General features: G+C 52.6%; 1 protein-coding gene across 3 annotated transcripts in view; it reads right to left on the reverse strand.

Moving 5' to 3' along the window:
- The window catches only part of PKD1 (polycystin 1, transient receptor potential channel interacting), a 99,745-nt gene that overhangs the window by 14,267 nt on the left and 71,025 nt on the right, over positions 1–14,453 (reverse strand). For all 3 annotated transcript variants that reach the window (XR_007504578.1, XM_049791873.1, XM_049791872.1), the window contains 15 exons: positions 14,177–14,327; positions 13,035–13,187; positions 10,615–10,759; positions 9,163–9,765; positions 8,502–8,658; positions 6,849–7,101; positions 6,003–6,198; positions 4,743–4,913; positions 4,134–4,277; positions 3,598–3,808; positions 3,100–3,226; positions 2,085–2,201; positions 1,619–1,668; positions 1,231–1,433; positions 506–611 (listed from right to left, as the gene is read on the reverse strand). Coding sequence is in view for 2 of the 3 variants with exons in the window: in XM_049791873.1 (XP_049647830.1) it covers positions 506–611; positions 1,231–1,433; positions 1,619–1,668; positions 2,085–2,201; positions 3,100–3,226; positions 3,598–3,808; positions 4,134–4,277; positions 4,743–4,913; positions 6,003–6,198; positions 6,849–7,101; positions 8,502–8,658; positions 9,163–9,765; positions 10,615–10,759; positions 13,035–13,187; positions 14,177–14,327 (2,787 nt within the window). In the remaining variant the exon portion in view is untranslated. The remainder of the gene's footprint in view (positions 1–505; positions 612–1,230; positions 1,434–1,618; positions 1,669–2,084; positions 2,202–3,099; positions 3,227–3,597; positions 3,809–4,133; positions 4,278–4,742; positions 4,914–6,002; positions 6,199–6,848; positions 7,102–8,501; positions 8,659–9,162; positions 9,766–10,614; positions 10,760–13,034; positions 13,188–14,176; positions 14,328–14,453) is intronic.

Consider the following 14,453-nt stretch of genomic DNA (forward strand, 5'->3'; position numbering starts at 1 on the left):
GGCACACAGACACTCTGCATCTCATGGAGAAGGGCTGAAAGTCTTTCCCCTCCCCTGATCTACCAGCCCAGCTGGGTGGTGGTCAGGGTCCCAAAACAGCGTGCTCTGGGCACGATAACACAACAGAGGTTCAACCCCCCCTTCTCCCTCCTGTCAGTGCCACGAAGCGAACCCGCATCCCGGCACTTTGTCAGCAGTCCACAAAGCTCTGGAGACACATCTTCAGCTGGGGCTTTAAAAGAGCTTTCACGTGGCTCCTAGAAGCGTGGCAGTGCCCTCCTGGAGCTCTGGCTGGCAGGGCTGCAGGAATCACAGCCAGCAAGAACATAGTGACTCTTGACAAGGCTGTCCCAGGCGTTTGCAATGCCTCAAAACCCAGCTCAGCTCACTGTGGCTGGGTGCAGCAGAGCTGGCTGGCACAATACCAGCCGCTGCAGAGCTGGGTGGGATGGCAAGGGACAGGAGGCAGTGGCTTAATGCGGGACTCTGCTCCCTGAATACTTACAGGCCTGAGATCAGATCTGTTTCAGCCCTCATGTACGGCCCTAGGTCCTGGGAGTGGGAGATGCCGCTAGCTCCTTCTGCCAGGATCTGCCGGATCAGATCCTCATCTGAGGAGAGGGAGAGTGCAAACAACATTAGCAGGAGCACAGCACCAAGCATCACACCAGGGGTCGGTTCCGCACCATTCAGACTCAGCCATGTTTGTGGAACTGGGGAGGCAGAGGGCCACGGTGAGGTCCTTCTCCATGGGACAGCCCTCCCGTCCTCCCTGTCTTCTAGCTCCCGTCTATCCCCAGCTTGGCTGCAGAGCCTGGCATGAAACTGCTGGCATAGGAGGCCAAGTTCTTCTCCTTCTCCAGCCATTTACAGAGGTTCAGAGACACACTGTGGCTTTGCAACCAGTGAAGAAGTGCTGGTTGATTGCAACATTCAGATCCATCCCATAGAAACACATCTCTCCTTGCTCCCAGTCTGCTGGCAGTGTGGTGACCACTCACTTCAGACTGATCCACATCAGATTTCTGCTTTTGCAGACTGAAATCCCCATTAAGAAAGTACAACCCTCCCCTTCTGCCCTTCAAATTGAAGCTAGTGGTGATGGCAGCAGGCTCTATTATTCTGCCTTCTCCAGAGCTGAGCCAGGGCCCCCAGGGACCAGACTGCTCCTCCTGCACTTCCCTGGGAAATTCAAACCCTGGCACAGAGCAATGGTATCCACACACCCACCTGAGGCAGAGAAATATCGAGGCTGTCCCTGGTGAACGCCAAGCGACAAGCTGTCCTCCTCAGTTGCCAATGGGGCCTCGAGTCCAAGGTGGCGGCTGGCCCGGCCTCTCTTCAGCTTCTGGATGGTGTTGCCCATGATGGAGGGGTCACTGAGGAGGTCTGGCCAGCTGAGCAGGGCCTCGCTGGAGGGCCACCGCACGAGGCTACGGCAAAACAGAGGAATGGGTGCAATCAGGTATGCGTGGGGAATGGGAAGCATGAGAAAAGCAGCTGTGCTAGTGTGTAGGACTGTCTGGAAGGGAAACAGCTGTGGGAGCACAACCCCAGTCTACCAAAGCAGAAAACTACACTAAACTCCTACTTGCTCCATCCCCAGAAACCTACTTACCTTTTGGAGTCCTCCAAGAACAGATCTGTTTTGGTTTGCTCGGAGAAGGCCTGTGGAGGAAGCGGAGGCATTTCAGGCACATGACACTGGTTTGTGCCTGGTTAAAACAGCGGTTGTTAACATCAAGGCTCACTAGAAACCTGGACCCTGAGCTGCTCTTAGCCCTGGGTCCACACATCCAGGAGCCTGCTCTCCTCCAGAGATAATGCCCAGGCACGCTGGAAGATCCATGCTCACAGGCACAGAGCAGTAGCTGGAGGCAGCTTGTGCTCAGTACCTGAGAGTGGCCTGGGCAGAGATGCAGGTAGAGATGAAGGGCTGTGGCCCTCCCACACCACCAGCATCTGCCAGAGGCACTTGAGCGTATCAGTTCTTGCACTGACAGCTGTGGATGGACACTGTGTTCTTGCAAGGGAGCACACAGATCCAAGCAGCCTGTCCAGCTTTCGGATGGGAAGCAGGTTACCTCTGCCCGGAGCCCGGGGAAGGTGGGGAAGGAGCTGTCGAGGATTGAGGAGTCCAGGTAGTTGTCGATCTCCAAGGACTGCTGGTCTGAGTGAGTCACAGTGTGGTTGATGGAGACCTGCAGGAGACAGAAAGGCTTGAGCAGAAAAGGGAGGGGTGAAGGTGACAGTGTCACAGTGGCTCAGAGCCCTGATGCTCAGCGGATCCCGTCAGCTCACCACTCTGCTGGGGAGCTGCACACTTCTGCAGGCAGAGCTGGGGGACCCCAGGCCTGAGAACAGGCACATGCTCGTGCACATCCTCAATTACCTCCTAGGGACTTTAGGCACTTGTACCCACATGTGCCACAGCCCAGTGCCGTCTAGGCTACCCCAGGTACAAGCTCCCAGGAAGCCACAGGAGCCTGCAACCTCCTGCAAAGCAGGGCGTGCTTAAAGGAACAAGAAATATCAGACATTTGCTGCTCATCAGTCACTGAGCAGCTGGCTGCAATACTTAATGGGGCTGCTAATTGTGTCTAACTGGTCATTAACTCCCCAGCTAATCCTTTCACAGCTGCCTAACCACAGCTCTGTTCAGACAGCTGAATTTGTACCCAGGGTAGGCATTTCATTAGCAATGCTCCACTGAGCATGTCTCACGCTCCTGCCAATGCACCAAAGGGTCATACCTTTAAACGGCATTTGGGTTCCTATCACGTACTGAAATCAAGAGGGAGTAAGTGCCTCAACAGCTTTTAAAATCTGCCCTTTTGGTCTCTGTCTGGGCATTGTCAGAATCCAGGCAGTGATCTGTCCCTCTAAGGTCAGGGGCTGCTCCCAGCTCAAGAGGGAGGCAGACACTTGCTAGGGGCAAGGGTCTGGCCATGGTGCAGGGCAGCACAGAGGCACAACTGGGAAAGTGCAGAGACCGGCTGGAGAAGTGATGTACCACACAGGGCAGAGTCTAGCCTCAGATGAGCAAACCTCGTAGCATCACACCCATCTGGGCAGCCTACAACTACTTCTCCTCCTTACCTTGCCACGAGCCATCCGAAAGAGAAATAAAATGACCAGGTAGAGAGGGTAGACCACCACGCTGGACACCAGACCAACAGCCACTGTGTCCACATTAACAGGGATCAGGTTGGAAACGGCCCCATTGCTGGAGAGAATCAAGAGAAACCAGAGACTGCTGTTAGCAGGAGCACTCAGGGCTGCCAGCTAAGCGAGGAGTGAGACAAAATTGCACAACCTGGCATTTCAGATATGCAGAGAAAGAAAGGAGCAGGGGCTGTGCTAACAGATGACACAGCAAAACCAGATAAGGGGGAAAGCTGATCAGGTTGTCCTTGGTCATCCATCATCCATGTCCTGGTCCCAGATTCTTTGGAGAGGGAAGGGCAGACTCAAGGCCACAAGCAAGGGACCTATTCACAGCCGACTTAAGCTCTGTCCTGCCCTGTGGAATGGGAAATGCAGGAGGGCCTCTGAGGAAGCAAGGGACTGGCCAGAGCACCAAGGGACGCAGCGCACCTGAGGTGTACGTTGCCCACCACGCCGTACCACACAGCATTGGCGCAGAGGAAGAGGAAGATGAGGAGGGAGCAGCAGGTGGCTCTCTGGACACGGGTAAAGCGGCTGCGAGGCGGGCGGTCCCACATGGACAGCCAGACATGCTTCTCAAAGAAACCTCGCTGCAACTCTGCTATGAAGATCCGGGAGAAGCTCCTCAGCTCTGTCTCACCTGAGCACAAAAAGAGAGAGACTCTCAGGGGACCCGGCTGGGCCTGCCACGGCCCCCTCCTTGCAGCCTGGTGTTCAAGGAGGTACCCGCACTGCACCTCTCTGGTCCCTCCTGCACAGCTGGCTCCTTGCTGTGCCTTGTCCTCTAGCACAAAGGACCCAGCAGAGGACTTGGCCGCGCAAGGCATCAAGGCAGTGAGGAAGAGCCGGTGTGCAGGCTCTGTGGTCTCTCTGCAGTCTCTCGCTGTGGGCCCTTCCTCATCGCAATAAGAACTGCCATGTCGGTCACCCACCCCAGCCCCACGCCCCAGGGGTTGAGCACTCACTGGCAGCATAAACCTCCTTCTCCACCATGCCATCATTCTCTTCACTCTCCACCGAGAGCCAGTCATTCACCAGGAAGAAGTAACTCTTGCTGCTCTGCAGGTCCCGGACTATGACATGCTGCAGGTACCAAGAGGGGCTGAGCCCTAGAAGTTAAGAGACGAAGAAATGTGTTTCATGGCAGTCAGTCCTTGCATGAACCTGTAAAGCCGAGAGGGCAACACAAGAGCCCCTCAGTGGGACAGCAGCAGTTACCCTGGGACACCATCCTCATCGGTGGGAATTGCACAGTCCCCAAGAGAAAGGCTTGGCACAGCCAGTCACCTCCTAAGCTGTACGTACATTTACAGACACTGTCACAGCATCCTGAATTGTATGCGTACAGGATTACAGCTGACCATTCTGCAGACTTCCCTGTGATGCAGACTCCATGTCCCCACCCAGCAATCTTCCCCCAAGCCAGTGGGTCACCATGGTCTCCCATCAGGGTTAGTCCAGACTGTAGGCTCAGGTACCTCTCTCCTGGCCCAGGTACCAGGTGGAGCAGAGCCTGGTTCTGACGTGGGATGTGTGACAGCTGCCGCAGCCTCGCACACCCACTCACGTCTCACCTTTATTGTCGTGCCAAATGCGGATGCGCCAGATGCTCCCCAGACTCCGCTCCGTTGCGATCTGAAACACGTCGAGGCTGTTGCGGTGGAAGGCGTTTTCTCCATCCAGATGTCTGTGACCACTTTTATTGTCTACACCATACAGGGCGATCCCCACGTGGGCCGTGGTACCTGACAGAGTTAATGGGGCTGTTAGGAAAGTCCACCCAAAGTGGAGCTGTTCCCCAGCCCTGCCTTCCTGCCAGTGACCTGGTACCAGATGAAATGGCCCTTCAGAGGGGCCACCTGGAGACTTGGGAGGAAGGAATGTGCTCGACAGCCATCCCACACCCAGGGATAGTGTTACACACAGCCTGGAGGGCAGCTGCTCAGATTGACCTGGTGCATGGACCTTGGCATGCTCATGGTTTTCCTCTTTGGAGGGGACTGAATCTGACATTCCTTGCCTTGCTAACACCCTAATGGGAGGAGATGTTTATTCTGGATGTTTTTCTCCACCAAGTAGTTGAAAGACTTGTTTTCTTTGACTTCTCTCTGGCACCACTTGCCAGATGCTCCCTGGTCCACCTGCTCAACCTGGATGGTCCTTGGGGTGGCTTCAGGAGAAAGCTGCTGCCAGTGAAATCAGTGGTTACACTAAGATCAATGGGAGCATGTTTGTGGCAGTGACATGGTAGCACTCCACCTCCGTCCTCGCTGCCCAGATTTCCAAGTCCAGGATGATGTTTCTGCCAGCTCTAGCTACAAACCCAGACCCAGATCAGAAAGCCAAGCTTTCTGCCTTCATGCCTCTGGGAAAGATGCAGATGGCAGAACAAAGTGATGGATGCTGGAGGACAGCAAAATGGTCCATCTAAAGGAACCACAAGGCCTGGATGCTTCTGGAGAAGAGGCTCAGAAGCAAGGAACAATCGCTGCTTCTCGGCTGTTCCTGCAACCACAGCGCAGTCAGGGAAAGAAGGGTGGGGATATTTCTATACTGGGTGGTTCCTTTCAGCAGCAGTTGCTTCTCCCACCCCAACAGCAAGCAGTAGGACAGCATGCTCTTCTCCACAGCTCTTGACCTGCCCCATCATCACGCAATAAAAACTGAATGCTGTGGGAAGCCCTGAACTGACTGCTCAGTGCTGCCCCAAACACCAGCTCAGCTCTGGGCCCTGCAGGGGAACATTCGGTGCATGACCTGCTGAGGTGAGACCTCAGGGGAACTACACAGATGTCACCCTAGGAATCAAGCACAGGAGTAGACTATGGGCTAACCTGATCCTCTGCCCCAGCCAGTTTTCACCAGGATCTCATATTTGTACAGCCCATTCTTCCCGCAGAAGGGAATCACCCCCACTCGGTTAATGTCAATCATGTCCAGCTTGTGCACGATCAGTGCAGCCACTGAGTAGGTCACAAAGCAGACAGCACATGTCAGCAGAACGATGTAGTTGAGACCTGGGCCTGGAGCCTAGAAGAAAAGAAATACACTGAAAGACACTCTCTTTGCCCAGGAGGACCAACCCCCCCCGCCATTCCCCAGGAGTCATGTTGCCTCCTTCCTGGCTATTATCATCATCCAGAGACACGATACCACATGCAAATAGAGAGACCTCTCTTTGCACAGATCACGTGCAGCATACTGCAGCAGCCGGCTGAAGCTGCTGTAGCAGCTGCCGAGAGGTCTCTGCTCCCACTTATGTCACACCAACAGAGCTAAGAAGAGCCCGAACACCCCTGGGAGGCAGGGAGCAGCTGGCAGGTATAAGCTCACTGGGATAAAACAGTGCTGGGTGACAGCTGGGAGGAGCGTTTGGCATCTCACCAAGAGGTGAACACACTGCGAGGTGTCCAGAATGGAGAATAAAGCCATCTGCAAAGGTCTGGTTTTAGCAGCAGCAGCCAGGACTCAAGATCAGAGGAGACGGCCCCTCTGTGAGCTGTGCCCATGTGCAGTTCCCAAAGGCTCTCAGGTACTTGTGCTGGTCTGCCAGCTGGGCACAGGTCAGCCATGACCCAGCTTGAACGTGAGGCTGACGGGAGCCCGAGGCTTTCCTCTAGGTGACAACAATCTGCTCAGTGTGTGGCAATGCTGCACAGCCTCTGCTTTGTTTTACTCACAGGGAAGATGAACTGGACGGAGTTTGGGGGGACAAACAGACTGGCCCCAAAGGCAGTGAGGTGCTGGGTTAAGCACACAGCCTGGTCTGGCCTGGTCTCTTCCAGCGGGATGATGCCTTCTGTCTTCCAGCGTTTCTCCTGCTCGCTGAAGTACTGGCAGAGGGAGGTGTACAGTCCCAGAGTCACCTCCACCGGGGACCAGCTGAAATGGTTTGTGATGTTGAAGTAGTATTTCTGGATGGTGTCATCAGTTCTGGAGAAGGGAAAGACAGCAAGGAGACACTATTAACCCACTTGCTGAAGGGACACAAACCCCACTCTGATGGATGTGTGCCCACAGAAAGCACCCTGCTGCAGGGACAGGTGAGCATGCACACGATGAGGAGGAAAAGTCCAGTGAACGTGGTATAATTTACATCACCCTTTGGCTGTGCAGAAACTCTGGGGTTCCACAGACCACTTTAATTCTTTATCTTTGTATTATTCCAGCACCTGGAGCACTATGTTGTAAATCCTTTTCTCTGTGCTGGCAACCTTGCACAGCTCTCCCGCCTGCCCTTCCCCGTGTCCCACTGAGCCACACAACACTTCCACAGTCACTCCATGATTCTTGGTTGGGAGCAGATTTGCTCTTTAGAACGATTAATCCCTCTTCGAGCATCCTATTACCGAAAGCCATGGAAGCTGTGTCAACTTACACAACGGTGGCTCCACTCTTGCCCCACCTATTCCCAAGCTGCCTATCTTTTCTTCTCAGTAACTAACACGAGGCAGGAACACACACACTCCTGGGCCAGGCAGCAAGTCAGCAACTGAAGTTACAAGAATGACTGCTCTGATAAAAGAAGAGAGCTTTGCTGCAAAACCCAACAGCGCAACAGCAGTGCTTAATGAGCCCCGGCACACTCCAAGCAGAAGGCAAGCAGGGTGGACGGAAACCCATGAGGGTACCTGCATTCTCCTCCTGTCACACATTGGGAAGATGAGCTCTGAGGACAGAGGTGCTTTTGTGAAGGTTGCACTGCAGATCAGGAACTAGGCTAACATGTGGTGCTTTGCTCTGGGAAATGGTTTCATGAGCTGCATGAAGCAAGCCCTGAATCTGCAAAGGTCAGTGTGAGTCCCTTGGGGAAAGAGTCCTGTAAACGTGGGCAACTCTGGGATCGCTACTGCACAGAAGATGAAAGCCTGGACAAGCAGCAGTCAAACAGACTACAGCAGGGATCAGGCCAGTAAGCAGAGAAAAGGGCAACGGGGGTAGACTCATCACCAGGAGAGGCCCTGGGTGAGGGTCATGGTACTCACAGGGAATGGGATTTACAGCTCTAATAAGGGGAACCCTCCCTCACCTGGATCAGAAAGGCAAATCACAGAGCACTGAGCTGCTTTTGCACCAGTGGCAGAAGACGTCTGGGAAAGAGGGAGTGCCAGGCTAGAAGAGGTGCCAATGGTGGGGTGTAGGACTGGCAGCTTGCAGCTCCCTGCCCAGGACAGCTGTTTGCTCCGAGGACAGAAGAGCACTGTGGATAGCTACAACAGCACCAGTCCTGCAAAGCAGCCTGGTATAAACCATGGCAAGGCCCTCGGCATCCCTCACATCCATCCATGGGACAGCCTGTGGGTGGCAGGGATTACAAGGGAGGCTTCTCTTACCTGGGTGAGGTAAAGAAGGTATAGAGCTTGTGGTCACTTCCAGCCAGGGCATCCAGGCCAATTTTCTTAGAGGCGCTGCAGTTGTGCTCATTGGGCTCTGGTTCATGATGGAGATAAGCCATGATGAATGGCTCAGGCTCACTTGCAATGTAGTGATCTGCATGGAGAGGGGGAGGAAAGACAGAAAGTACTTTATAAACACCAGAGAGAGTTCCACCACAAGCCTGCTGCCAGCAGTGAATGTTCAGGGAGGAGTGTCAGGAATGCAGAAAGTTGGGAGAGATGCTTTTCTAGATTGCAATTGCTCAGTCTGCAGTTCAGAGGATCCCTGAGCAAGAGACTGGATACCATTCACTGTACCTGACCAAGAGAGGGACCGGACAAACACCATCCAGTGCTAATGTGGCTCAACAGAAGGGCTGGGAAAAGCAAAAGGCTTCTCAGTGCCAGAATCCACAAGCAAGGATTGCACCAGGGACTGGATAATGCCCGTGACAGCCAGAACCTCAACCATGCGGTGTGGAACTTGCTGGCTACACCTGACATCCCCTCCCACACCAGTTATCTCTTGACACAGCTCTCCTTTGCTGCAACACCCAGCCCTCCTCTCCCACAGGAAGAAATAGCAAAGAGCATAAAGAGTTGGATTCATCTACGCTACCATTCAGGACTCTGTAAGTGAGTTGGAAGTGCAGTCCTGCTTCTCTGTTGTTGCTCTCCATAGTCACAATTAGGTTCACAGATGTTCTTGCCTCGATCACTTCAGTGCCAGCAGAGAGATTGTCAGCATCTGTGTTGTTTGACACCATTACGGTGATGGCTTTCTCTGAGTCCAGGCTCCCAATGGGGATCTGCACCCCGTTGTGTGTCTGAAACTCCATGGAGGCGACCTTTGTGGACACGGTGTAGTTGCTGATGTAACCAAAAGGGAAAGGATTGGAGTCCACCTGGAACATGACTTGAATGACATCTGTCAGGTTGGAAAGGGTGGTGTTGAATGCCTGAGGGATGGAGAACTGGCAGTTTGGTGTGTTTTCGTAGCAAAGCAAGTTAAAGGGATCAGACCGTTTGCCTGTGGCCTTAATTTCTCCTCCCACCAGCTCAAGGGGCTCTTCATTCAGCACCCGAGACTTCATGAGGATGCGCATCAGGCTGGAAGACAGGTTGTAGGCTTTGGGAGCTAGCAGCAAATTGTGGGAATCAGCAAGCAGCTCCTGGGGCTTGGATTCTTGTGAAGCCGTATTGACAAGGTGAATTAGGTCACCTGCCAGGAGAGAAATAAAGGTGCAAACAGAGGAAGTGGTAAATAGCCTAGATAACTGCTACAGTCTAGATAACATCTGACACCTTCCCAAAACAATCAGACAAGTCTTTCCTTACTGTCTTCTCACTGTAACTGTACACTGTGCTCATGACCTTCCACACTGGAAGTGTTCAGTAGCCCATACCTAAAAATAGAGCTGTCAGGAATTCCTGCAGTGTCTTGGCCAATCTACAAAGTTTGGTGGTGAATACTTAATCACAACAGGCTTTATTTTCCTCCTGTATAGTGACCAGAACAGCAGATTGGGAAACAGGGAGGGAATGGATAAAGCAAACATACGTGACTAAGTTTTTGCACTACAAAGTGGAGAGCACTCAAACACATAACAAGGAGTGCAAAGAAGGTGTCTGCTTCCTCCCGGGGTAACCAGGTGGGAATTTCCACAGTGTTCACGGGTGCCCCAGTGAAGTTTGGCACCCTCCTCAGACTGCAACCAGGAAGGCAAGCATCTGGAAGCCATAGCTGTTACTCATTGTTTACTAAAAAGAGAAGTCCCTGGAGTATTAGTGAGTTTATTAACAACTGACATATTTAAACGTCCGCAGAGACAGCTGCCAAAGCCAGGACAACCCTGGGAAAGTGCATGGAGAAGAAAGTACTGGGGTGCCACACTCCAAATGTTAGATGCAATTTTCCTAACAGCTTGAAAAGGCCAAACCCCCAATGGTACAGGAGAAAGTCTGCAAAGCTTCCCTCAGCCTGCTTCTGCCCAGCACCCTGTGCAGGGAGACCTGTGCCCTCAGTGGCGCCTGGTCAACTGCCACCCGTTCCTGTGTGAACAAAACCGACCTGTGATGTTGAGGATGTTGTCGGCGATGCCAGTTGGTGTCACAGTGCCCTGGGTCGTTTCCCCTTGCAGAATTGTCATCATGGTCTCCAGCTTGTTCAAGGTCCTTGTCAGGCACGATTTGCAAACCAGCTCCTTGCTCACCACCTGCAAAAGGAAATACAGTTTGATTCGGTAGGAACGCTCCAGGAAAGACAAAGGCAGCTGTAGGCAAGTTCAGCTGGCTCGGTCCTGCAAAGACCTGGGCAGATCTGTTCAAACACCATTTGCACTCTAAAAGTCCCAGGGAGGTGACTGCAGAGACCATGGCTGCTCTGCTCACGCTCAGAGATGCCAAGAAGTTGGTGGTGTCACCAGGACTCTTCCACCTACCTCCCCCCACATTGCAATCTGCCAGCGTACAGGCAGGCATGCCAGGAGTCTGATGGAGGATGCATTAGGGTTGGAAACAGCAATAAAGGGCAGCATATTCAAGTTCCCTGGAGTTCACTTGTAAGGACCAAGCACATCTCCTGCTGTTGCATCTCCTGAGCACCCCTTTGGGGCCACACATTATTCCTCCAGAAATCAACCTGAAGGAGCTGGGTAGGATTCCTGCATCCACTCCGCTATCTTCAATGGAAGCAAGGTTTAGCTCTTCATGAATCCGTTTCAGTGTCCAAATACTCCTGAAAGCTGTGGGAGGGATCCTGCCACTCACGCATGATGGATGTCCCTCCCTCTGCTCCCAGATGTGTCCAAGAAACAGAATGTTCTAGCCATGGCCTGGAGCTCCCCGCACTCTCGAGGGCTGGATGGGAGGGGACCGAGGCAACACATGGAAGCTGTTACCACAACCCCGTTCCTAGCTCTTATTCATCTTTTTTTCTTTTAACCATCATAGGATTCAGACGTGATTCACCGTATGTTTTGATGAGGAATCAAAACAGCATCTGCAGGTCTAGAATTCCCCCTTTTCTCCTTTTATTTGTAAGCAATGAGAAGTGAGGACATACTATGTAAATTGGAGTCCATAAGGCACAGTCAGCTATCAAGGAGGTGGGGAAACAAAAGGGTTATGCGGAGGAACCACCCAAGAGGAGCTACTGCTTAGGAAGGAGAATTCCCTAAGAAGACTGAGATTCTTTTTTTCCACCTCTAGGAGAAATGAATTCTGATTTTTCCTCTCCCCTGTAGGTAAAAGCAAAAAGTATCAGCATTGATTGACACTTCTATAGGAAAGGAAATGTGTGAACTCTGCACTAGTCTCAACCACTTGGGAAATTCTAGATTACTGTTTTTCTAAGCTTTTCATTCCAATCCAGAGCACAAACTGATCCTGGAACGTCAGCTTTTCCCGTGGAACAATAATTCTATTTCTAGACCTAAGCTTCCACAGCGAGATCAAGTCGCAAGGCAAAAGCACGTGGGAGAGACAGAAACAAACCAGTCCAGCATCAGAATGGGATATGCCGAACCCCAAATCCCTGAACAAAGATGAACAGAAAGAAGTGATTTTTGAGGTTTACAGACTTTGAAGAAGAGAAAGGAGCAGTGGAATAGGGACTCTGTGGGTGGGATGCAGTAGTCTGTCCATCATTTCAATGACAGCCTGTTCCCGCTGAGCGAGGTTGCTGACCTGGCTGGGGAGGCGAAGTGCAGCCAAAGCCAGGGTACCTGACTCCAGTCCCGAAAGCAAAGATTTGGGAGGGCTGGGAGGAAGAGCACGCCAGAGCCGACTGGCTGACCACCAAACCCCAAGCACATTATATAACTGGGCTCTCTTCCCTTTGCCCATCTGACAAAACATATAAAGCCACTCCTAAATCCACCAGGCAGCAGCCCCAGCACCAAGGAGCTGAAACTGTGAGCTGGCTGGGGAACACAGCGCTTCCAGTCAGCAGTGGAGCAGAGCAGTGTTTCTAATCTTGTATGGTAAAAATTGGGCTGGAAGGAACATCAGTCCTTGGCGCTGTCCCCTGGCTCAAGGCAGGTCCGGCTCTACTTGTGTTACTCCTGACGGAGTCCAGCCTGTCCTTGGAGATTCTGCAAGTCCCCCAGCAATTTATTCCAGCGCTTCTCCAGTCTGTCGAGGCCTCTCCTACAGTCTCCATCTGCAAGTGTGGGAAACTACTTGCTAGCAAGCTGCCACACCAGGGCTGATACCAGAGAAGAAGCACAGAGCTCTTAGGTGCTGTCTTCCAGCACATGAATGCATCATCTTATCCACGCCTGCTAGATCGGCGGCACGGCAAGGTGCAGAGCTGACAACACTTAGGACATCACCACAGAAACCCTAATGATGTCAACAAGTGATACCTGTCCTCCCTGTGTGGTGTGTGTCGGGGGGAGAGAGAGAGACAGGGGAGCAGGACAAGAATTGAAGAGCATCCAGGCTGCACCTGGAAGAGCAGGAGGCTGGAGGTGGCGATGGGGAACGTACCGTGCACTGTGCCAAGGCGGCTGAGATCTGCTGGATATCATCAACTGTGTTGACCTTCAGCGAGTTCAGGGTTTCTGTGATATTGTTGCGAGTCCAGGTCCGGAGTTCAAATTCATTCCCAGTCTCAGGTTCCAGAAGCATGGACCGCTCATACTGGTGGGGGAGAAAAGCAGGTAGAGTGAGGAAATGTATCAGGTTGTTTCAGAAGATGATGAGCTGTGCTGAAGTCACCTCTTCCCTGCACTCCCTATCTCCCTGCCTGTGCTCCTCCCCAGGGCGTGATCTAATGAGCTGTTTTTTCAGCAGAACTTCCTCAATTTCACTTGTGCTTTCCAAGCAATTACCTTAACAGCCTTGCACTTGACAGCTAAGTAGTACACCAGTGTGCACTCCTCACCCAGGTAAGCAAAGTGCCTGTGCTCAGGGGGATCGCCCCTGCCTGGCTTCCAGGCATGCAGCAGGCTCTTACCAGGCAGGACAGCATGAGTTTAGACCAAAATTCCTGCCCTGCCTACAGAGATGCACATGGAGGGACTGGGCCCTACTGTAGGCAGGAGTGAAGGTAAATGCTGCCAGGAAGGTGACGCTCCTGCACTGTGGATTAGCAGCCTTATATGCAGGCAGACCCTTCTAGCTGCACTAGCGGAGCAGTCAGAAGAAGGAGGTCTCCTTAGCACCCCAGAGCATCACCTGAGCAGCTACCGGCAGTTTCCTGCCCTGCAGAGTTGGAGTGGGGTGACTAGCTCAGAGGAAGTGTGAAGGAGGTGGGGGAATTTGGGCTAAGATTTCCGTTTCTAAATTCAGTATTTAGAATTGAGGTTGGCAGTAAAAACTATCTGAATATGAGGGGGAAAAAAGCAGACTGCATGGGAGATGCCCAGGCCACTGCCTTCTCTGGGACCTCCGTTTTATTTTGCAGCCCCTCTATTTTCCCTAGTCATTGTGCTTCTGGACCTTGTTACTATTTCTGATGCATGAAAATAGCTCCAGCCCAGCTCTCAGCATGCACGTACACCGATTTACGTGAAAAACTGTAGCATTAGTCATTTCCCTACATCGCTGTACAAAACCTGGCCAAAGAACATTAGCGGCAATTGCAAGGCCTTCTGGAGGCCCCTCTTGGGCAGAGAGTGCTGCTTTACCTCATTTAAGATGGTGATGAGGGCCAGAGAGTACTCAATGACCTGTTGAGGGTCCCCTTGTTTCACTAAGCCCTGGAGCACAGTGTCAGTTTGATTGTAGAGCCAGTGGGAGAGGCTGGGGAACCCCTCGGGTAAGCCGATTTCCATGGAGCTGCCAAGGGAAAGAGGCATTTGGGTTAAGTGCAGACTGTCAAACGGGGCTGGGGGAAGGGGGCAGAACATGCCCTTTAGCTGGGAAAGAACATGAGGGGGGAAGCAGGTGGTTAGACAACAAAGA

The sequence above is a fragment of the Accipiter gentilis genome, chromosome 33 (genome assembly GCF_929443795.1).
Source record: "Accipiter gentilis chromosome 33, bAccGen1.1, whole genome shotgun sequence".
Lineage (NCBI taxonomy): Eukaryota > Metazoa > Chordata > Aves > Accipitriformes > Accipitridae > Astur > Astur gentilis.